At 44.5% G+C, this 25,040-nt stretch overlaps 1 protein-coding gene across 5 annotated transcripts in view; it reads left to right on the forward strand.

Annotated features, from left to right (window-relative positions):
* The window catches only part of ZNF609 (zinc finger protein 609), a 935,315-nt gene that overhangs the window by 590,011 nt on the left and 320,264 nt on the right, over positions 1–25,040 (forward strand). For all 5 annotated transcript variants that reach the window (XM_086959222.1, XM_086959221.1, XM_086959226.1 and 2 more), the window contains exon 4: positions 13,472–13,697. In XM_086959222.1, coding sequence (XP_086815348.1) covers positions 13,472–13,697 — 226 coding nt within the window. The remainder of the gene's footprint in view (positions 1–13,471; positions 13,698–25,040) is intronic.

The following is a 25,040-nucleotide window of genomic DNA, read 5'->3' on the forward strand; positions in this document are numbered from 1 at the left end:
TGTTCAACTTTGACAGCGTATTTTAATTATTTTTGAGCGATCCTGTACTTTCCCTAGGACACTGAGAGCACAAGCGGCAGAAATACACAGCACTATGTAAGACAATGTTCCTCTCCCCAAAGCCCTGGTATTGCATGTTCTCTTGAAGTCCTAATCTCCATTTGGGTGGGGTTTGTGGTGGGGGGGCAGTTAGGTCTAACTGTTATATCTTACACGGACTAATGCATAGGATCCCCCGCCCACAAGCACACATAGCGCTTGGAGCTGCTGTCTGGCGCGTTCTAAGTTATGAATGTGAATACCCATCCCCTATCTGCATATGCCAGGAGCATATAGCACCATGAACGCTTCTCCAGCATGTTCCTGTAAGGGTCACACTGTGTACCATAGCGTAAACACGCACTACGGGAACCAGAGCAGCAGCGTAAATAGACACATCAGCAACAATCTTATTAAACCGATAAGAAAACAGCACATGCCCCAATCTAGACCATGTTATGACCACAGATGCCAGCAGGTATGTTCAATTGCACAGCACTCGATACCAGGTGGCACAATACCCAGGATAATGTGCTGCATGGCTAACACTTAGAAGGTCACAAAGGCGAGAGCTATTGGCTTTGCCAATGCTTGTTTTTCTTAGTCTGTGCTTTGGCTTTTTTTCTCTACCCTCTATTCCAGGTGGCTTCGCTTTGTGTTTGCTATTGTTGCCACACGCCAATTTAGCATACAGAATGAACATTCGAGATCATTTAACCTTTCTGCAAAACCTAAAGTGGTGTAGATAGTTATGGATGGGGAAAGCATTCTCCAAATCATATCTAAGATGCAGGATTGGCAGAAGTGTTGGTGTATACCAGATGCTCCTAGCTGTTAAGTGGTTGAAAGTAGAGATTATATATAATCTTATCATAAAAGGTATATTGGTTGAAAGAGGTGGAAATGCAGATGGAGAGGTGCATTTGGTACAAAGGCATCCATCCACCCAAACCTGACCTGTATTAAGAAGGTGATTGGTAGACCAGAGATGGCTAAGGCTTACAGCACTAGTGCTAGATTCTGTCTCTTCCCTTTGCCCCAGCTGCTGGTGCAGGGTCCTGGGTGTGTCTGGCACACTTGTGCTCGGCTCAGGAGTTGAGGCTGGTTCTGAGCCGCCCCACAGGCTAACTGTGGCATTATCTTTGGTTCCTCGGCTGCATGTTCAGCACAGGCCTAGGTTGTATCATAGTGATGAGGTGGCCACATCCATGCCATGTCCATAGTAGACACTGCAGCGTGATCCCCTTTCCTCCCTATTCTTACGTTAATAGGCCTGAAGCTGGTATTTTCTGTTTTCCCCTCCAACCCTCCCCACATCCTTTGCTTAAAGCTGTAAGTTGTAGTAGTGGTCATTATCATGCACGGCAGCGTGTATGCAGATTAGAAGTGCGGCCGGCGGTAATTAACCGAATCTCTCTGGCACTGTAATTAAACTCCCATTGTGCTGCTGCTTCTGCTCTTTTTTAGGTCTCGCCTGAGCCAATGCGCTTGCGCATTGCTCCGGCGTGACATATGTAGGGGCTCCAGGAAAGGCTGCCAGAGGGCTTTGGAATGCGGATTATGGCCAGTGCATGTGCGCGCGCTCACCATTTGCTCCCCCCCACCCCCATCAGACTTGAAAGGAAGCTGCTCGCACACCACCATTTGTCTGAGCCTCAGCATCAGACTTCAAAGGAATGCGCTCCCGAACTTGCTGGCCTCGTTATCGTGAGCCTTTATTTACTTTTATTCATGGTCTGTTCTTCATCCAGCTCTCTCTCTCTCCTTACCTCTGTTTCTTCCCCTCTCTCTCGCTTTCAACCTTGTTGTTTCATATTGTTTGCCCTGGCTCTTCTCTTCCATACAGGCTCACTTCTGTTGCTCGCTGCTTTTGCTCTTATAAATTTTGGTCTATCTCCAACCTCATCCCTAGCTGATCTTGGATCTCGGCCCCCTCCTCTTTCCTCTCTCCTCTCTCCCACGCCTACTGTTCCTGTCTCCTATTCATTCATCTTCCTCATCCAATTTACCACCCTGTCTTCATCTCGCAGACATACTTCCATTCTTGGCTAAGAAAATCATTGCAGTATTGATCTGTGCCTACTCGTCTCTCTTCATAACCCATCCCATGCTTTAATCAATGTTATATACATAACGAGGATTTTGTTTACAGCACTCTGGGACACCACCACAGCACTCGGGGCACCACCACAGCACTCGGGGACACCACCACAGCACTCGGGGACACCACCACAGCACTTGGGGACACCACCACAGCACTCGTGGTGGTGTCCCCGAGTGCTGTGGTGGTGTCCCCGAGTGCTGTGGTGGTGTCCCCGAGTGCTGTGGTGGTGTCCCAGAGTGCAGCACTCTGGGACACCACCGCAGCACTCTGGGACACCACCGCAGCACTTTGGGACACCACCGCATCACTCTGGGACACCACCGCAGCACTCTGGGACACCACCGCATCACTCTGGGGCACCACCGCATCACTCTGGGGCACCACCGCATCACTCTGGGGCACCACCGCATCACTCTGGGGCACCACCGCATCACTCTGGGGCACCACCGCATCACTCTGGGGCACCACCGCATCACTCAGCACCACAACAGCACTGTCCTTGCTTGCTACCAACAAGCATTGCCATAGCCAATAGGACTCGCATTAGGAAAGTATAAGCTATTATCTTTGTGAATAACAATGCTATTAATTTATATATTTTCAAAGCCAACGCATATTAAAAACAATTCATTTAGAATACCAATAGCTCACACTTTCCTAATGCGAGACCTATTGTATTGCAAATGCTTGTTCTGTCTGGGTGTCTACCTCCCAGTCCACGTGAGGCAGCCTTCCCTCAGGCGGTAGTGGCTAGTACACCGTGGGGTCTGATGAGGGGAGCGGGGGCACCTATTGAGGGAGTGCACGGGCACGACAGGGCTTTAAGGAAAGGATGCGCGAGCTTGTCACGAGGGGAAAGGTTGTAAGTGATAAAGGCTTGACTCCAGGGAATGGTCTGGTGAGGGGAATGCTGGGAAGGTTAGGGGGCGGCACCACATGAACTAGTAATGTTGGAGCTGTGCAGGCCTCTCGGAATGGGTGGGAAGCAGCACTGCCTAAAGAAGTGCTCACAAGGTTGTAGTGAGCTGCGCCTGCTCACAAGGACCGTGAAGGCTATGACTGGACTCTTTTACACTGCCTTCTCACTCCCTTTTACCCGCACAGCAGACAGTCGTGCAGGCTGAGCTGAGCCTACATGTACTGCCAGGGCTGCCAGTAAGCAGAGCAAATGCCCCTCTGTGACACAACATGGCCCATTGGAGTGGTGCAAGTTGGTGTAATACAGGCAGAACGTCTGGACAATGTTTTCTTTTCGAGATGGGTACTTTGGGCTTTGGGCTTGGGGAGAGGAGGGATATTCACCACAGTGTTCATAAAGTTATTGTCGGGAAAGGGGGATCAGTGGTTGCCAGAGAATACGGCTCGTCAGAGTGAAGGTATATGAAGAGGGTCTTTTGTCTAATGGATGTTGGATTGTAGGTTGAAATCCCCAAGTAGCAGTGATGGAAAGGTGACATATGCCAGTGACCCTGTTAAGGTCCTTGAAGCATGAGCCAGTGGCACCTTGTGGTGATAAAGAGCTAGGATATTTTATTTGATGGTTAAATGATAGAAATTCAAAAGACAGACGGTGTGGCAGGAGCTGTAATGGCTGTGTTTCGTTGATAAGAAGGTTAGCTGCATTGCCTTTGCAGTTCTATCACGTGGGAGGGGACGAGGCATACTTGCTGTGTAGTACGGCTGGAGTGGCAGATTGTTTATTGTGAATCCGTGTCTCAGTGGTAGTGATTAAGTGTAAAACTGGGCAGTAGATGTCTGAATGATCAATGATAAAGGATGTTTCTAAAGGCGAAAGCAACATTTCTGGAACGCTGCGAGAATGGTAAATGAGCTAGCTATATGCAGAGTCCTGAATTATTATAGATCTTTAGCTACAGGACCTACTATGTATTATCTATTGTTCTTACACAATGGGAGCGATCACTTCTTTTCCACTTTAGAGCAGGCTCAATTTGTGGGCCTCTGTTTTAAAAGTGTCCCAGACTTAGAGGGAAATATAGTATTGTTTTGCCCATGTGACAATCGATCTGCGCAAACTCTTTGGCACTTTGTTTTTTCTTAATTTGCACAGTTTGCCCCGTAAGCACTTTTAAAAACCCTTCTTATGTAAATATGGATTCCTAAGGTGTAGAGTACCTTTGCTATACTTAGTCTTTAAGCTCGCCTGAAATGTATTATTGTCTGTACCTTTATGAAATCAGCTATCCAGCCCACAAAAAAAACGATAAGGTTTACTGTATATTAATCTTTTCATTCTCATAATTTTCTTTGCAATTTTAAGCTGAAGCATGTTTTAGGCCTTGGAAAGTTTTAAATATATGCATGATTTTATTGTTTTGAATTAAAGTGTCTCTTTCTTAGAGTTTGTATGTTGAAGAGTCACATTTGCAAACTGCTGCTGTTTTTATCTATTTGTACTACGTATTTGTCTCTATTTTTGCGTTTTTCTTTTATGACCTATTCAGGTCGAATACAGATTTTGAATTGATTGATAAACTGTTTTATTACAGGTTAACAGTGCATTCCATTCTGTGTACTTAGAAGTACGCTTGTTTGTAGTCCGGATGGGTAGATCACGTTATGTAAGGTTTCAAGAGGTGCCTTTTGAGTGTGATGTAGCTAGAAGAATGGATAATGTGGATAGCTTCATTGTGGAAGGTAGTGTGTTAAGAAAGATCATGTCGGTGGTTGCGGCTCATGACCCATCTTTGCAGATCAGCGATACAATCCAGTGCCTCAATGGCTGGCTTCTGAAGGCTGGCTTGGAACATCTAGGCTTGGACAGTCGGCAGACAACTGTTTTACTGCTGCAAACGATGGGGTTCTCACTCAAACCAAGATCGCACCTGCAGGTTGTACAGACTGTTCCCATTGTAGGGGCTATCCTGGAACCTGGCTTAGAAGGCGTTTATTCCTTTGCAGCAGGTCTGGGACATTGAGGCTATGATCCAGATCCATGTATTTTGGGAGCAAGCAGTGCTTTTTGCCTTGCTGGTTCTGGGGTTTCTCGTGCTCTTGACCTCCTGCATTCTACTGTTGACCCATGCCCATTGGCACATGTGAGCCCCTGGGACTGGTGTCTGTTTTTTAAGAGCCAGCTGTTTAGAATATTGACGCCATCCCTTTTAAACCCATTCAAGCACTGCATAGCAGAACGTGGGTCTAAATAAAATATATTAATGTTTGATCTTTACCTAACTATATTTAAACTCATAGGTTCTTGAAGCAGGGATGCATTCTGACGCCCTTGCTTTTTAGTCTTTACTCAGCAGATACACATTTATCCCAAGCTAATCCAAAGCAGTTCCTTCCAAACAGGGGGTCAACACTTGCATGTGCTACAACTTGTATTTGATAAAGAAGTTCTGAATTGCATACATATAGGACTAGACAAAGAACTCTACACACATTAGACACCTACAGTAAGTTGGTGTAAAAGTAGAAAATCAAAGGCTCTGTTATATCCAAAGAGATGCAAGAAAGATTGGTAGAGTAGCCGTAGGTCCAATTCTTTACCTTTGACTACCTGGGAATTTGGTTATCGAATTGCTTGTCTCTAAGATGCAGGTAGTAAAGCTTAAAACAAGGTGTTTCTCTTTCAGCTACTCTCATTGAAGGTCACCCACCACTAAAGGTATTAAAGCAACGCTTCTTTCTTTAATTTCTTAGGGATAGGTAGCTTTCTTAGAAAAAAATATATACTTTCCTGCATAAAGCTCAGTGTATCCTCTTTATAAATATTTGAAATATTTAATTATTCTTTATTTCGGTTAAACAACCTTAAAAGAATGCAGCACAATACATTTTAAAACATTATAATACAATATATATGTCTACACAGTACCAAGTTAAGAATAAAAAGAGAACTAGCAGCAAGGTCCTTCTCAGTTAAATCAGCACACATATTCGAGGAACACTTAATAAATAGCAATTCATAATATTTAAAATTATATTATAAAACAATAAAAACAAGGTACTAAGATCAGGCCAATTCCTATTGTCATTATTCTAGTCGAAATTACAATATAAGCCTAGATCATATTCAGTTACATGCACCACTTGGTAGTAATAATATCAGTTGGGTTACATTAGATAATTACATAATGCACACACGCTCCAGTAAAGATTACATATGCGCAATTAATTCAAATACAATAGGCACAAGTCAGGATACATTTCAGCTGCTGAACTACAGTCATGCCACCTCTGTTTACATTTTATGGCCTTTTCTCTTCCTGACTATCGCTACTGATAGGAGGAAGCGGCTTAGACTGAATACTATTGGGCGTGCAGTATCTCCTTTAAACACTCTTTCGCCATCTTTGATGTGGCGAAGGCCCAGGATTTGGCATATGGGTTTTAGCCATTTTTTTCTCGCATGTAAGTAAGGGGGACATATAGCACATGGGACTCGTCTTCCCTCAGGCCCATTTCGCATAATACGCATAAATCGGATTCAGTACTACCTCCTGGTCCTTTATTGCAGTGCCATTTCGAAGTCCTAGATTTAATTTGGAGGGCACTATAGTGAAATTTTAGATATAAAGATTTGGCCATAGGTGGGTAGATTTCGTCCATAAAAGATTCTAGTTTCATATCCATTTTTAGTTCGAAGAACTCGAGGGTCAGAGTCCCCAGGTTAGGATTTCTCGACACAGAATCTTTAATATATTCCCAATAGCTATTCTTTAACAATTTCTTGGAGTTATTGGTAATCAAATCCGGGTCTGACCATAAACTACTTAAGCCCAGCTTTGTAAACCATTTTTCAATGTAGGCCAATCATATTAAGCATGTAGAGTTTTTTTATTGCCATTATCTCCTTTAGAGCCTCTCTGTAGTCCACTAGCTCGTCAGTGGACCAGAGATGAACCCAATATAACAATGGGCGCAATGCAGCGTGGTCTTTTGATCGGCGAAAATTAAGATCCCATATAACCGGGGTAAGGGGAGTAGAGATAGGTACACCTAGCAGCTGTCTGATGAATTTGTTTTCCTGGACCCAAAAAGTGCCTTTCAAAATATGTTTCAGAGTTCTGCAGCGTAAAGGGAAGCAGATTGTGCTTTATATTTGAACAAACTGATTGCTGGAGTAACTGATTTATAATGACTATTTTTGTGTTTCCTTAGAATAGGAGCTTGGTTCTGAACTAGTCTGATCTTTGAGGTTTCTAATTGAGATTTCCGAGATATTTTACTATCTAAAGTGATACCCAGGTACTTAAAACTTTGGACTTAAACTTTTTTCATTCTTTATGTAAAAAGTTTTGTTAAAACCTTTACGTGGGTTGATTATCATGACCTTAGTTTTGGACGAATTGATTTCGAGCTTCTTGTCCTGACAATACAACCTAAATGTATTAAGAAGGTTCTGGAGTCCTTTAGGGGTTTGGGAAATTAAAATAGTGTCATCCGCAAATAATAGTGCCGGAACGGCTTGACCACACAACTTGGGAGAGTCCTGCTCGCAGCCCAAGAGGGTGTCAGGGATGTCATTAACATAAAGGGAGTATAAAGTAGGCGCCATGACACATCCTTGCCTAACTCCTCTCGCTATGTCTATTTTCTCCCTCAGCTTCCCATTTGGCCCCCATCTGACTCTTGTAAAATTATTCTTGTGCAGTCTGATCAGTTGTTAGAGAATGTTCCAAGGAACACCCATATCATTTAGCGTTCTCCAAAGGTTCCCCCTCGGACCAAGATCAAAGGCTGCTCTTAGATCGACGAAGGCCACATACATATGGGAGTTCTTTATGTTAATATATTTCCAAACTAAACATAAAAATCTAAAAACACGGTCCACTGTACTAATTCTAGGTCTAAAACCAGCCTGGTACTTTGTAAGAATAAAGTGGTCCTCGACCCATGCTTTAAGCCTACTAAGAAGTTGGTGGGAAAAGATATTTTGCAGCACATCGATCAAGCTAATAGGTCGATAATGAGATGGATTAGACCTATCACCTTTCTTAAATATATCCACGATTTCTGCACCCCTCCAGGTCTCCGGAATTGGGGCTCCTCTGGTTATTTTATTTGTAAGTAAATTAATGTAGGGAGCCCAAATCAAATCCTCATGCTTCCAGAGGTCCCCTGGTATTCTGTCTGGAACTGGAGCTTTACCCGATTTCACCGCCTTAATTGCTGAGATGGTCTCCATTAAGTTAAAAATTAAAGGGTTCTCGTATGGAGCTAACCTGATTTGTTTTATTACACAATCTTCCTCTTCTCCTTTACAAGAGTAGAGCAAGGAAAAGTGTTTGGTCCAGGTGCTTTCCTCAAGAAATCTGTCATTTGCCACTGTGACCCCTTTCGTGCCCCTTGCAATGAGGCTCCAGAAAGAGGTCTGATCGTTTAGTTTGCAGGCCTCAAGCAAATCCGACTAGACCCTCTCATCCCATTCCATCTTGGCTATCTGAACAGTTTTTTTATACTGTGTGCTCTTAGCTCTAACAATGTCTAATTGGTTTCATTTCACAGCTTTGATAAGATCTGTTTTAGCTCGTCTACAAGCTTGGTTGTACCAGAGATTTTCCTGTGTAGGAGACCGGCGATCAGAGTCCTTCCTTTTTATCGCCTTTGTTAGAACAATACCAAGTTCGGAAAATAACTGGTCATGGGTCTCCATGACAAGGGAATTATCAATAACAACGTCAGCATCTACTAATGGAGTCATATATTTAACAAAGAGTTGATATACCTTCCTGACAGTGCCCCCATTACCCAACACCGCGGGCCACTTCAGGCACCTGCGATTGTTGGATTCTATAGGTTCGCGTGAGGATATGAGGTCCGTACTACCTTTTACGCTAGAGGAAATAAAAAGTGAATCTTGAGTGCACAAGGAAAGTGGAAAGTGATCACTTTCGGTACGCTTGTCTACCCTTATATCCACTAGCATTGGCCATAAGGCCAAAGAGACTAAGATATAATCTAGATGGCTTATGCAAACCCCTCTGGCAAATGTTGGTCGGGAAGGACAATCGGAGGGAAATCGGCCATTACATGCACCCAGTCTATGTTCTAGTGTCATGCTTAGAATTTGTATGGCACTTGTACATGCAACTTAATAATAATCCTTATATTGATGCAGAGTATAAACAGTATCCTCATCCCTGTGAACATCTTCCAGACCTAGAATGGGCTCAAAGTTCCTATTAAAATCACCACCTATAATTAACATAGGGTTGTCACCAAGCTCCGAGATAATATTACATAGCTGCGTTATTACTGGTGACTCCTTACATGGGTTATGCGGTCTACTGTAAATATTGATCACATAGAGTGTAGGTCCTTTAGGTTTTTTAATTCTAAGATCAATATATCGGGGTTTTTTGAATCTACTTGTTTAAATGTGACCCCCACTGTTATTCTGGCCCAAATCATCAGACCCCCAGAAGGTCTGCTGCCAGGTATATTAACAGCTGGGATAAAAAAAGACCTATATCCAATTTTATAGTAGTTTTCTAACACCCAGGTTTCTTGGAACAGAATGAGGTCCCCGCTCTCAAGATATTGGTGCCAAACTGGGTCAGGCAGATTCTTTTTTATTCCTGCGATGTTCCAGGAGATTAGCCTAGCCTCCCTTGTTTTAATACAGGACGCATGCCCAGAAGCCATAGTAGGACTCGCAGGAGTAACTAGTATTGGTAGATCTGCATCTGCTGTGTCTACTGAGCAAGTCATTAAGATCGATGGATGCGTAGCCTTGAGGTCATTTCGAATCTCATCATCTAATATAGGCAAAGATATTTCACTAACCAATGAATTGCCCAGTATCGCTACTAATTCTTGAGATTCTTGCCCCTGATAGTTGGGTGGATCAGGAACATTGTGGTTTAAAAGTTGGACTAACACAGTTTAACCTTTCTAGATCCTCAAGTATATTACAATTTTCCACCATATTTGTCTCATTCATAGGAATGTCATTTGTAGAGACAATTCTCTGGGATCTGGAATCGCATGCTATACGGTCATCAGGTACTCTACTCCATGCCATGATATGGCCCCTCTGAAGTCAGTTACAGTCGTTTAGACCTGACAGTATCCCAAATCTATTTTCTAGTCTTATCTCCCAATCGATTACTGGGGCACCCACATCCCATCTATATGCCCCTGTGTTCCACCTGTGCCTTGAAGTATTAGAGTGCGCAGCCCCAAATCTATTTCCTGAACTTATCCCCCAGTCATTTGCAGAAGCACCCGCATCCCATCTGTGCGCCCATGCGTTCCACCTAGGCCTTACAATATTCGGTTGTATCACACTTTTGTTCTCGCTTTGAAAAAATTCAAGGGTGAGGGGAACAATAGTTCCACTCCTACGTTGAGGGGGGAGAAGACATTAGGTAATACAGCCGTATTAGAAAAATTCAACACCACACAGTCACCTTGAAACTTTTTTGGTCTGTTCCCTATCCAGGCTACCCTCCTAGCCGTCTCCCAGCTAGCTGTTGTTTCCCCCATGGAGCCATCTGCATATTACCTGACAGCCAGTGTAGTGCCTTGCTAGTCAGAGATGAAACGGATTCTGACTGGCCAGGTTGTAAGACGGGTACATTGGCCAACACCAGCACCAAAGGTAAAGCCTCTGCTATAAATTGAAGAGAAGCTATCTCCGGGCACGGTGCAGTTGGTGCAGTTGATCTTATTGTAAGATCTTCTCTTATTGCTGCCTCGTTGTCTGGGTTTTCTTGTACCTGCCCAGGGGGGAAAGTCAATGCGGTGTTTCCGCTGCCCTCTTTCTCGCTTGCAGTATACTTTTATTTGTGTCAGCTAAATTTGATTCTAGGTTTGTCATACTACCCACCTCCTCAGCAATCTTATTCTGTACCCCACCCAATCTTTTTACCTCGGCAGTGAGCTTATCAATTTTACACATCAGTGGTTTGATAATCGCCTTTATCTTAGTCAAACATCTCAGCAAACAGCTCATCACCCATGGTTTGCCTGGCACTATCCTCCTCATGATCCATACTGATTTCCTTGGATTTTGATGGCGGTGTAACCCTTTTTCTCCCAGATCGTAGTCCCCCACGCTTGGGCTGTGTTTTCCTACATATCCTGGCTGCCCTAGTTGCAGAGGCGGGGGGGGGGGGGTGGGGGGTGGGGTTGCTCAGTGATCACATCCACCTGTGTGTCAGGATCAGTAAGGACATCCGTATCGGCATCGACCAACAACAGGCTGCATTGGTCAGGAATTTCATTAACATGAAGATCAATGTCAGGGGCGTCGCTATTTGCAGCATGCAATGGTACAACTATCGGTGGTGAATCAGAGTTTTGGCTCGGGGGGGTAAAGAATGGGAGATTGGCTCAGTCCTAGCGACTGCCTTCTTTCACTGTTGATTTTAGTTACCACCTGAACCAGATAGTTTTCCATCGTATTGGAAGCGGGGGCAGGAATTTTTTTAGGCATATTATTCAATCACACGAGTTGAAAGGGGATAAATGCCAAAGAACAATCAAAGCATAAGATGGAAAAGGGTAAGTCAAATAATATCCTTTGATACAATGCAATCAATTAAGCAATGGAGTCTTACTTCATAAATCTGTCTGTCACCAAATAAGCAGGGGTCCTGGCCCAGTCCAGTCGCGGACAGTCTCGGACTGTCTAAGACTGTCCGCCCTTTGTTCGGGCTTCGTCCGGCGCGTCCCGCGCGCGTCCTCGCGGTACAAAGGCCCTTGCGCAGCTTTAAGCGCCTCCTGGCGCGCTTGGTGGTGGCGTCAGCCTCGGGAATCCTGGGTAGTGTAGTTGAACCGACCGGCGGAGCCAAGCCCGGCCGGTCGTCCGAGGAGGTTGGGGGCGGAGCCAAGCCCGGCCGTGAATCTGCAATAGGTGAGCCCCGGTGTCCAGCACAAACGAACAAACAGGGGACTCTGCCCCTTGCGCAGCTTTAAGCGCCTCCTGGCACGCTCGGTGGTGGCGTCAGCCTCGGGAATCCTGGTTAGTGTAGTTGAACTGACCGGCGGAGCCAAGCCCGGCCGGTCGTCCGAGGAGGTTGGGGGGCGGAGCCAAGCCCGTCCTTGGATCTGCAATAGGTGATCCCCGGTGTCCAGCACAAACGAACAAACAACAAATGAATATTTAATCTGCTACACTCCATGATGCTGTCACGATTTAGAGTAGTGATTGGTGTGCTGAGACCAAATCTAGGAGGCATAGCCTCCTATATAAAGCAATATCATCTTCTCTAGTTGTCCATTGCAGGCTGACTCAAAAATGTAATTTGTTTTTTCAATCTTTGGGCTACGCATCAAGTCCACTTTAATGCAGTTTTAACACCTTGGATTAAGTATCAATCCAAAGTCCATAGTGTATTTCAAAATTGTTATATTTGACCAGTTTAAAATTATTGAACATATTACACAGTGTAATGAGTTTGGAAAAGAAAAGCAGCAGTATATGTAATCTTAGTATGAACAGTAGTGCAGCAGGCCCTAATGTATCCCAATAAGATGTGTTTTTTTTTAACATGCAAACCTGGGAATGGGAGCCCATTTTCCTTTCTTGCGTCAGGATTCATTGTATCCTTGAAAACTTCTTAACTTCCTATAAGACCAGAACAGAGACTAGTTTCTTTCCCAGAAGAAACAGAAATAATATTTCTATGCTTTGTTCCAATTCCAATACTTTAACAAAAATCTCTTATTTAAAAAAGGAAAAGTGCAAATGTAGATTATGGGGATACAATAGAGTCGATGTAAAAATGTATAATGTATACATTTTTGCCTTTAGCCAGTGAAGACGAATTGGAGTCAATTTCACGTCAGATGTCATTTTCCCATTTAAGTGGACGGAGTGGGGTGGGTAACAGGCTCTATAGCCTGCATAATCTGCACTCTCTATTTAATGGAAGGATTGATGCTTTACTTCTTCTCTGGGACTTGTATGTTTGTATATGTGATGTCAATATGTAAGGGTGCCACTCTAAATTGTTTTCTTAAATGCCAGTGTGTGCGTTGGGTATCTGATGGTGTATTGCTTTGTATACATGAATCTCCCTGCTATGAACCTCTGTGCAAATACATTATAAAAGCCAATTGGCTTTATCAATTCATGTCTTTAAGTAGGCATGACGGCCTTGAATGGGATGCAGAGCTATGTGTCAATTGTGACCCTTGGAGGAGCACATTCCACAAGGAGTTATACATCATTTATGAGCTCCTGTTTCAGGTAACACTGTACCCTCGTCGGCATCGACTGTGTTCTCCTATCTATTGTGACAGCTTGTGAGCACCGTGTGCACGTCTAAGTTGTTATTGGTTTCTCTTGGTTCTTGTGTCCTCTGGGGCAATATGACCCTCACTTATATTTGTCTGTTGTTCATGCAGATGGAGTCCCCCGCCTCCACTCCTCCTGTGCTGCCATTGCACCTGCTGGTGCCCGTGGTCAACGCTGACATCTCATCCCCTTGTGAGCAGATCATGGTGCGTACACGCTCAGTGGGGGTCAACACCTGTGACGTGGCATTGGCGACTGAGCCTGAATGTTTGGGTCCCTGCGAGCCTGGAACCAGTGTGAATCTAGAAGGGATTGTCTGGCAAGAGACCGAAGACGGTAAGAGAATATTCTGCTTCTGCATTCCCCATTAACCAAACATCGCATTCACCTGCAAGTTGTTTTTAATGTAAATTACACACATTGTACACCCCACACTCTTTAGTTGGGCAGTTTTTACGTAGTTCACCATCTATCCTTGTTAACAGTCCCTTAGCACAGGTTGGCATTTTGAAGCTCGATAACTAGAAGCCAAATAGTGGGTGCTCTTATGGGACTGTGACCCCCTGCTTCATCCTGTGTTTGTGCATAGTCCTATTTTAAGTGTGCAAGCTGATCCTGATGGCGTTTGTCCCCATCATTTCTAGTGTGTATTTCTTTCTCCTTTTGTTTGTGGTTTCGATGATGGTCAAAAGTTCTCATTCTCCATGTACCTCCTGTCGTACTGATCGCAATTTTCTTGTTGTGGGTTATCTTATGGCCGCGGGACTGGTCTTCCAACTTCCTATTAGCTTATCAAAGTCGGTGGAGACAAAGGATGCGGATGTGTCCCTATTTGTGGAATTTGATGTGGTGCATGTGTCAGGTGTAAACATTATTGATGGTACTCTAACTGATGGAGATTGGATGTAGTTTATTCTCTTGCAAACTTGTTTAGTAGGTCTCTTGAGACTGGCCCAGTGACGTAGCCAGTCATGGCTATCAGGAATTGCAGCAAGCCGCAATATTTTTGTCAATCACAAAGGCTAATGCCATGTACACTCCCTCACCCAGATACCCATCATTCTATGCACTTAAATGTGTCACATTTCTATGTTGCAAATGTAAGTCATACGTTAAAGTGAATTTGAATGGTGCTCTATTATCAGAATGGACTGTTGGTGGTGGGGATTTCCCGAGTTTCTGGGCAAGATTAGAAAATGACCTTCCGGCAAGTCTAGATTTCCAGAAGGATGGAATATTAAGTATGCCTTTAGAGAGCAGAGGATTTGCTGTGGTTTACAGCGGCAGTTTTTTCACAGGTGGGAGCCCGGAACTAGTTAATTAGAGCATTTATCAGTAAGGCAAAGAACCTTAATCTCTTTTGCCTCGGTAGCTTACATGAGTTTCTAAGAATTTGCCCTCCAGTAAGTCTATTTTTACTGATTTTGAATTGTAATTAAAGATTTCTCTCCACCTATGTAAATGCAGACTTTCTGCTGTCTACAGCAGCAGAGCCTGCGTGTGCCCTTTTTATTATTTTTTTGTATTTAGACATAGCCATCTCATTCTTCAGCTGCACAAAATATGTGCCTTTCATTAGTGGGGCATGAAGTTAACTATGGCATTGTCCGGGTGGGTGGAAGCATGAATGTTTCCAAAATCATGTTTGAAAACTAATACAAACAAAAAAACCTTGCATTGATTTACTCTGCTGTACTAGTTATTTGCTTTCTCTCATGTTGTTTAACATATACATAAATGCTTGCCCGTTTTCAATGGTTGGCGGCATGCAAACGTTCAGGAGGGCGCTTGCGGACCGCACTGATTTAGTCTGTTGTCATAGTGCTACTAAGATAAAACAGTTATGCATGTGAATGAAATTCATTTTTGGAAATTTTGCAGAGACATTAAATATTTAACATGGTTTTTGCAAAATACCTCTTTGGTAAGTCCATTTAGTTTGTGTAACTGCCTTTTTAGCCACAAAGTACAAAACCTCATTTCAGTCTCCATAACATAGTGTGATCTTGGGCAATTTACTCTGTTTATGGCCCATTCACTGTCAAGCACAGGATAAGATCTATTCATAGGAAAGAGCCAGTCACATTGTAACACAATTTAATAATGCTTGTTTTTCACTTTGATATGTAAAGCATATGCTTTATTTATGACATCTGTGGCTACTCGTTTTGGAGAGTTGGAGAAGTTTAAAGGCACTTTTTTTTAAAGCTTTCGTTCGTTTGACCACACCCTGGTGTCCATTCTTTGTCATATATCTGTTACTCCCCCTACCCCTTCAGCTAGACGGGTACCCAGGAGGTTTTGGAACAAACTCAGGCTAGAAGACTTCCATCGTCTTCTGGTAGAGGAGCCGCTGAGTCCATTGAATGGCGTAGAAGAGGGGTATGACCTCTTCTGCTCTTGGCTTACCAGGGCTCTGGACACTCTGATACCCATCGTATCGAGTAAAATCAATACCAGAGAGTCGAGTCCCTGGTATGATGGCGCCTTACGTGCCCTGAAAGGAGCCTGTAGACGGGCGGAGAGGGCATGGCGGAAGACGTACGGGGCGGATTTAAAAGCTGCATACGCCGCGTCCATCAAGCTCTACCATCGAGCCATCTGTCGAGCTCGAGCGGCATTTTATGCCGCAGAATTTCGAAACAGTACTAACCCGTCGAAGGCTATCTTCAAGGCCGTGAAAGATCTCATGACGAAGCGGACGACCCCTGTGGCCGTGAGCTCCATCTCCCATTGCGAATCCCTTGCTTCTTATTTTATGGGAAAAGTCCAAGCCATCTATCGGACATTCCCTAGCATAGGGATCGACCTGGGAAGTTCCAATGGGACACCTCACCAGTCTACCCTGCTCTCTTTTCCCCCTCTCACCTCGGACGGGTTTGACAAGCTTGCGTTGCAAGTTAAATCTGGCTCTCCATCTGATCCAGTAAGACCTGCTCTCTTTAGAGATCAGGCCTTTATGGGACGCCCTGTTGTGTGTTCCCTTGTCAACCTCTCCCTGGAGTCGGGTGTAGTTCCAACTAAGTGGAAGTAGGCGGTGGTATCCCCGATCATCAAAAAACCCTCTCAGGACCCGTCTAAGCCTGAAAGCTACCGTCCCATCTCGCTGCTACCCTGGCCGGCAAAGATAACAGAGGCTCATGGCAATCTGGCCCTGTCAGAACATCTAGCCCGGACCAACGCCCTCGACCCCACACAAAATGGCTTCCGTGCTGGGCACAGCACGGAGACCGCTCTTCTTGTGATGGTGGAACATCTCCGTGCGAGGTTGGATGCTGGTCAAACGGCGGCGCTGATATTATTAGATCTCAGCGCCGCCTACGACACAGTATCTCACAGCATCCTCCTGCATCGGCTCGAGGAGATTGGTGTCGGTGGTCAGGCGCTGCAATGGTTCCGCTCCTTCCTCGGCAATCGTTCCTTCTGTGTTGCCATCCCTCCCTTCAAGTCCAACTTCCAGCCTCTGGCCATGGGGGTTCCGCAGGGGTCCTCGCTGTGCCCCACGTTGTTTAATCTTTACGTGAGACCGTTGGCTGATGTCGCTAGGCAGTGGGGCCTAACTTTGGTCTCATATGCCGACGATACACAGCTGGCGGTTACTCTCAGCGGGGACGCGGAACAAGATGCCCCCAGGTTCCAGGATGGACTGAAGGCGGTGGCTAGCTGGTTGACTGGAAACTGTCTCCAGCTCAATGCCACTAAAACGGAGGTAATGATTGTCGGAAGGGGAGTGGAGTTGTGGGGTGACCAATGGTGGCCACCAGAGCTGGGACCTACTCCGATCCCGGTGTCAGAGTTGAAAAATCTGGGGGTCTGGCTGGACGCTGGCCTTTCCTTTGTGGGACATACCAAAAGAACAGCAGCCTGTTGCTTTGGCCTATTGAGAGGCTTAAGACCTGTGCTCAAATTTTTCGATGCCCCAACCAGACAGCTGGTAATCCAGGCTACTATCATCTCTCGCCTGGATTACGCAAGCTCTCTTCTGGTCTGGGCTAACCAGGCTGAGCTTACTCGCCTGCAACGGGTTCAAAATGCGGCAGCCAGAGCGATTGTTGGCCTGCCCAGATTTTGCCCGGTGACGAGTGTTCTTCGTTCCCTACACTGGCTTCCAGTGAGGAAGCGCATTCTTTTCAAGGTCCTTTGTCTGACCTTTAAGATCTTGAGAGGTATAGGCCCCGAAATTTTGTCCAGCTGTCTCTCCTTCTATGTCCCCGCACGCGCCCTCTGTTCTCAAGGACAGGCCTTTGCTGTAGTCCCTAGATTTAGGCTCAGCCTTATGGGAGGACGCTCCTTCAGCGTAAAAGCTGCACTAACCTGGAATTCTCTTCCGGTTGACATCCGTTTGCTGGAGGACCTCATGACCTTCCGGAAAGCAATAAAAACTTTTCTGTTTTAGCTGCCCCTTTTAGTCTTCCTTTTCCTTGTTGTGTTATGTTTCTCCTTGTCTATGCGCCAGGACGCTCCTTGGCTGGAGTAGCTGTGTGCATAATAAAAAACAATAACATAACATAACATTTAGCTACACAATAATTATGTATGATTTCCTCATTTGTCCAGGCAGTCACAAGTGTAGTTACCTTGCAGGCACCAGGATCTAGGCCTGGGTGGTGTTCCACTATGCAGAACTCCTCGGTGTCCAAAAAAATCCACCTCGCAGATTTAAATGGTGACTCAGGTGCCAAAAGGGCCAAAAGGTCTAGGAAATCCACTCAATCCAGGTTTTTGCTATATTTTACTACTATCCAACTCTGAACCTAATGTGGCTGATATCTTTCCACATCCTATGGATCCTCTGCTGTCTCTGTGCTACATGTGGCTCAGCTTAAGTGCCGTCTCCTACACTGCCACGCTTCCTGACCCTTTCTCTATCCCCACAGGAGTGTCAAATGTTCTCTACAATGGTGGGGGAACACAGTGTTTTTAAAATACCCCTCACACACCAAAAGGACCCTTGGTGTCATGCTTCATCATTGGGGTCTTCGCACCACTCTACGAGATGCGGCGTACTACCTACGGCTGCGTGGGAGCACTTATCCAATGACTATGCGTGGTGCATGTGAGGGTTGGATGTGAGTGGGTGGTGGGGTTTCAAGTGAGTGATTTAAAAAGTAACTGGCTCGCGGGGTATAAATTTAATGGGCCCCCGGGCTGATACTGTTAAAATGGTGAGATTCGAGGTGTTTATGTAACGTTATGTACAATACCTCTTGGGTGCGTCAACATGTTTCGGAGATCAACTCCTTCAGGACGGGGTACACTAATCCCCACCTTACTCACGTTTTTCTATGTAAAAATATGGTAAAATTTACAAAAAAGTGAAAACGCGTCTCCGCTCATTCCCAGCGGAGCCGCTTGAGGGGCAACAAGGAGAGATTCTCCACTAGGACTCGTAGCAGACTGGCACGAGTAACTTCTAACGTTCAGAGACTCATGAGGCTAATAGGAAACATGGAATCAAGTTGCGCAATTAGCAGAAACCTTTGATATTATCGCTATAGGTACATTTTAGCCTGCATACATTTTCACTTTTTTGTAAATTTTACCATACTTTTTTTGAGTATACCCCACGAGCCAGGTACTTTTTAAATCACTCACAACCCCACCACCCATTCACATCCAACCCTCACACGCCCCACGCATAGTCATTGGATAAGTGCTCCCGCGCAGCCGTAGGTAGTAGCATCCTGTAGAGGGGTGCAAAGACCCCAATGATGAAGCATGACACCAAGGGTCCTTTTGGTGTGTGAGGGGTATTTTAAAAACACTTTGTGTTCCCCACCATTCTAGAGAACACTTGACACTCTTGTGTGTTTTCTTTTTGTTTATACATATCCGCCAGGGAGAACGAATCCACGCGAATATTCTCTCTCTCCCTTTGTTATTTATACCTTTCTCTATCCCCTCACGGGCTGTTCCCTCGCAGGCTTCCACTCCTCCTCACCTAGGACAAAGGTGCACCGTAAAAGTGTACGGATCACCTTCTTTCATAGTACAGCAACTTTTATAAAAAGCACTTAAAAGTTATATAAAGCATATTGGTGCTTTATAAGAGCACTAGTTATATTTTCCTGTTTATTTGTTTCGGTTTTGTATTATACCCTATGCTTCGTGTCCTTCCCAGCCCTGAAGAGTCACAAGTTAACTTCTTCAGGCCGAAAGACATGTCGGCTAGTTTTCTTTCTGTATTGACCTATAATACTTGTTATAAAATCTTCTTTAAGATGCACCTTCCCGTAAGGTTCAGTGCGGTGTACCTCAAGGCTCCTCCCTGTCCCCCCTGTTGTTTAATTTGTACATCTTCCCTCTTGTTTCTGCACTACAGCAAATGGAGGTCACGGTGTACAACTACGCCGATGACCTCCAGCTTATTTTTAATTTGTCCTCTTCTCCAGATTCACTCACAATTTCCAATCCATTATGATTTTCATCAGGGACTGGATAAGTCACAACCACCTGAAGTTAAATCCAGACAAAACCGAACTGGTCCTTACAGGTGGTTGCTCCAGTCCCTGGAACCCCTCATTCTGGCCTTCTTCCCTGGGTTCTCCTCCTGTCCCCTCCTCCTCAGTAAAGACTTAAGGGATAAAACTGAACAATCACCTCAACTTGCACTCCCAGATTAGTTCTGTTGTCTCCTCCTGCTTTATGACTCTCCGCACCATCCGAAAGATTTCTCATTTTTTCTCCCTTCCTGCCCTCAAAATCATTCTTTTAGCCACGGTCATCTCCCGCATTGACTACGGCAACGCTTTATACTCTGGTATCCCTGCCTGCGAGTTACGGCGACTTCAGTTGGTTCAGAACCAGGCGGCCCGACTTGTATATAACCTCCCTAAATTCCATCACGTCACCCCGTTACTCAAAGCCTTACACTGGCTTCCCATTCGGGAACGTTCCCTCTTTAAGATGGGCTGTATCACCTTCCAGGCCCGGGCAGGGACGGCCCCGGCATTTATTAATTCTGAACTGAAGGCCAATCTCCCTTGTAGACAGCTGCGTTCTTCCTCCCAATCCCTTCTCGCGGTTCCTCGTTTTAGGAGGAAGAAACTGGGAGGCATGAAATTCTCCACCCTTGCCCCTTTATTCTGGAACACTCTTCCTCTTTCTCTTAGATCTGCTCCTCATTATCTAGACTTCCGAAAAGCCCTTAAAACCTTCCTTTTCTCTCAAGCCTTCCCCCATTAGCGGCCCACTTCCTGCTCTGACCATGGGTCTGCATTCCTAGCGCCAAGAAACTGCTTGGTAGTCGTGCGCTCTACAAATATTTTAAAATTCAAATTCATACACCTGATGTCGACCCATAATTTCTGAACACAAAGTACTTTGAAAATTGTTTTTTACACTGAAACATATACTCATGGTTCTAAATTTACAGTGTGGGTCCTGACCTACACACTCGCAAGGGTTGTTTTTGCTTGCGTTTGTTTCCCCTGATCTTGTGGCATCGTATTCATTTATCACATCTTTGACTCCATTGCATACTTGCTTGAGCGCCATTTCTGCCTGCCCCAATTCCAAACCCTCCACTGAACCAGTATACTTTTGTTCCAGGAAGGGCAGCCGCACCGCTTTACTAGTACTAATTACGAAATTTCTCTCGGGTATGGATAGGGATAAGGTTGCATCAGATCTGTTTGAGAATCTAGCAAAAGGAATACCACTGGTCAATGCATCCACAAGTGATAATCCGCAGAGAAGGACTCATAGAAAAAATTATTAAATTAGAAAGATTGAAAAAACCCGAAAACGGTAGATGGTGGTACAGCGCCACCCTGAAACAGTATCTAAGGCTCAATAGGTTTCCCAGGGGACTCCGCTCACAAATCCTTTCCACATTTGATGATCTTGACAACGACCTGCTAGTAAATGGTAGGAGGCTCTCACTGTGAACTCAAACACACTGATTCACATACTCACGGAAAATGCAGAACGGAAAGTAGCCAAATTGCAGCTAGAGATTTCGAACTTAGAGAAAGATATACATGACTTGGATCTTAAAGAAGCGACGGGGATGAATTACACCATTTTGAATGATATTCTCAACAAACGCCAAAATGACATTAACACCTTGGCTGCTAGGGATATTTTCCTCCGGTGCTGAATTGTTATAGAGCCCATAGTTCATGACGAGCTCAGCTCGTCATCAGCACAGCTCCACTGTGCCTCATGACGAGCTGAGCTCGTCATGAGCATCGAAGGTGTTAAAGATAGGAAAACAAGACAACTTAAGAGAGAAGAGGCAGATTAAAGAGGGATAAGTCACATTTGCCAAGAAATATGACCTAATAGTGCAGAATACTTCCAGGGGCGAAAAAACAGCAAGAGTGGAAACAGCCTCCATCTCCTCCAGCTTCTCCTCTTTGAACACCATTCTCACAAGCGATAGCGAATCAGAAAATCAAGGCAATTCTGCACAGAGAGCAACCACATCCAATTTTTTACGAGAGGTACAGACAGTCCGACAGGAAAACAGAACACAACAAAGACAAAGTACTGTGGGCAAAAAACCTGTAGAGGGAAAAGAGCTGGAAAAGGAACAGTACAAAAAGAAATTGAGGTCAGGGGATGGGAAGAAACAATAACAGACAAGGAAGAAGTCCAAGTTGTGAATCTCTCCCCCAAACCACTCACGAAAGACATGATCTCCCTTTTGAGTAAAGGCCTTTGCTTCAATCCCCATGATTCTGGGGACCTATGTAGGTCCAAAGTAGATCTTTTAAAATTCATTAGGGACTCAAACTCAAAAAACACTTCAGAAACATGCCCTCTGACAACATCAACACAGTAAACATTTACAATGTCAACCTTCTAGATTTTCAGAGTATCATTGATATCAAAGCCACACACCTATTACTATCCATCACTGACACAGATGATCCACCTTGTAGTTTAGAACATCTCCTACAGGACCTAGACATTTACACTAACTCCACAATCTCTAGTGGCCTCAAGGCCAAATCCAAATGAACGCCCACACTGCCTTGGGGCAATTCCATCGATGTGTTCTACAACCTGGTGTTAGAGGACATAAATAGATATGAAAACAGAATTTACGCTGTGAAACGCAAAACTAAAGACAACCTGAGCAGAGGTGAACGATTGGCCCTTAAAACACTTAGCAAGACATCATCATAAGAGAGACGGATAAGGGGGGCAATGTGATAATTATGAATAGCGCGGATTATCATGATGAGATATTGACTCCGTTGCAAGAAAGTTTGTGTTACGAACTCCTCTGCAGCATCCCCACAGGTCCTCTGACTCTTCTAATTAACAATGATCTCTCCAATTGGTACGCCCACGGGCTCATTGATAAAGATGAAGCACTTTACATGAAAGTTGTAAGACCCACTTTCCCTTGGATGTACACACTTCCCAAGATTCACAACAGGCCACATTTCCACCTGGGAGACCCATAGTATCTGGTATAGGGGGTCCACAGAGAAATTAGCACAATATGCAGACCTGTTCCGCAACCTGAATTTACCTTCTTTTATTCAAGACATAAAACCCATCCTTGGGGTCTTGGCAGATGTTCAATGGCAACCTGACATGATCTTGGCCACACTAGATGTGGTATTGCTCTACACGTCCATTAAACTTCATTTAGGTCTCATGGTGGTCACACAGTTTCTACACAACCGGTCCGCTACACTGTGGCAACACACCAACATGATCGTATCTATGATGGAAATCATACTCCACAACAATTGTTTCATGTACAACCGACAATGGTATAAACAAATCAAAGGTGTTGCCATGGGCACTCGGTTTTCACCCTCTTTTACCAACCTATACAAGGGGTCACTCACATCTGAATGGCTATGGGGAAAAAGGGAGCCCCATGGATAGATTTCAACATATACTGGGGACGGTATATTTATGACTGTCTTCTCCTCTGGTCTGGATCACAAGAAACGCTTGAGACTTTCTGTGAACACCTAAATTCAAATGACCTGGACATGAGGTTCACATGCCACTCCATTCCTGTATGTTGAATTATATGTGATAGGGAACCCACTACAGAGCAGACTCTACCGTAAAGAGACCTCTTGCAACTCCATTCTACATGCTGAAAGTTTGCATCCTTTACACCAGATACAGGCCATTCCTTATGGGGAATTCACTAGAGCCAGGAGGAATTGTAGTGAAGACACAGAATTCTAGAAATGCTTGACCGACATAAAAAACAGACTTGCCAAAAGAGGTTACAAATCACAGACCAAAAATAAAGCAGCAAGACAAATTGGGGAAACAGAGAAAAACATAACTTTTCGAGCCGAGGAGAACATCACATCACCTAAACAACCAGTGAGGCTCATCACGGATTACAGCGAGGTGAGTGTGATAATGAGAAACGATTTCAATAAATACTGGGAAACCCTACGAGCTGATAAAACATTGGGAGAATTCAAAACTATAAGGCCCCAGATCACCTTCAGGTGCGGCAGATCATTAAGAAACAAACTTAGTCCCACTGTTCCACGCACAACTGCTATCTCTTCCTGCTTTACGCCACACACAAGGTTTTTTCAAATGTGGCTGCTGTGGAGTCTGCAAATGGGCTCTGAATGGCACAAAGGACTTCACAGGATTCAACAAACACCAATACAACATTAATTGCAACATCAACTGCAACACCAAATATGTTTTATACGCACTTGAATGCACATGCAAGAAACAATGTTGGGAGCACTATAAGGCCCTTGAAGGAACGAATCATTGAACATGTCAGGGCAATGCACAATGGAGATGCCAGATACCCTATGACTTTGCACGTTTTATCATGTGCAACGCAAAAACCTCACAAAAGACTAACATTCTTTGGAATAGACGGAACAGTACCTAGCTTCAGGGGTGGCAATCGCGAACTAAGATTGAGACGGGTTGAGGCAACTTGGATAATGCGTCTACATACAGTTAAACACGGTCTGAACATCGTCCATGAACTTCAAAACTTTCTGGGTTCCTAAGACCGTTCGAAAAACAATTGAATCAGCTCAGGTTTTGAGTTGTCATAATTTAAATTCAGTTTTATACTTGTGTGTGCATCACTTATGTGGTATGTGTGGAATATATAGATATAACCTTTGTATCTGTGCTTCATATTCACTGCTCATTGAGCCTGTTTGTTATTTCTGTACCTTTAGGCTTTAAGTTTTTGTTATTATGATTTTGGAATATCCTGACCTTTTGACTCTTAATATTGTTTGTGACGTTGATGATTTAAGATAAAAAAACACTTTAATCTTGCCAGTCACTATTTAAACCCAGCAACATTTAATGCAGGGGTGTTTTCCAAAGTGGTGCCTCTTTCTGATGTCAATTCAGCAAAGATGGTAATTTGTTACATTCGCATTTTGCATTTTGTCATTACATGTACATTGTATGAAATATTGTGTTCGAGGCATGTGGGCTGCTGAATTCATCTCTGTGCATAGATCGCCACCTAGTGTTGGGTCCGGATGATTGCACCTTGTTGTCCTGGAAGAGTCTTGGAAGTATCACGAGATAGGTGACTCCTCCCCTGGACTACAGTGCGCATGGGCATCTTCTCCATCCTCAGATTGTTTTTTTCCGCCATTGGGTTTGGATGTTATTCCTATACTCTAACTTCGGAATCAAAACTAAACTTTTCTAAAGGCCAAAAGGCCTTCAACTTCGACGGTATTGTTCTCG

Source organism: Lissotriton vulgaris, chromosome 2_2 (assembly GCF_964263255.1).
Source record: "Lissotriton vulgaris chromosome 2_2, aLisVul1.2, whole genome shotgun sequence".
Taxonomy (NCBI): domain Eukaryota; kingdom Metazoa; phylum Chordata; class Amphibia; order Caudata; family Salamandridae; genus Lissotriton; species Lissotriton vulgaris.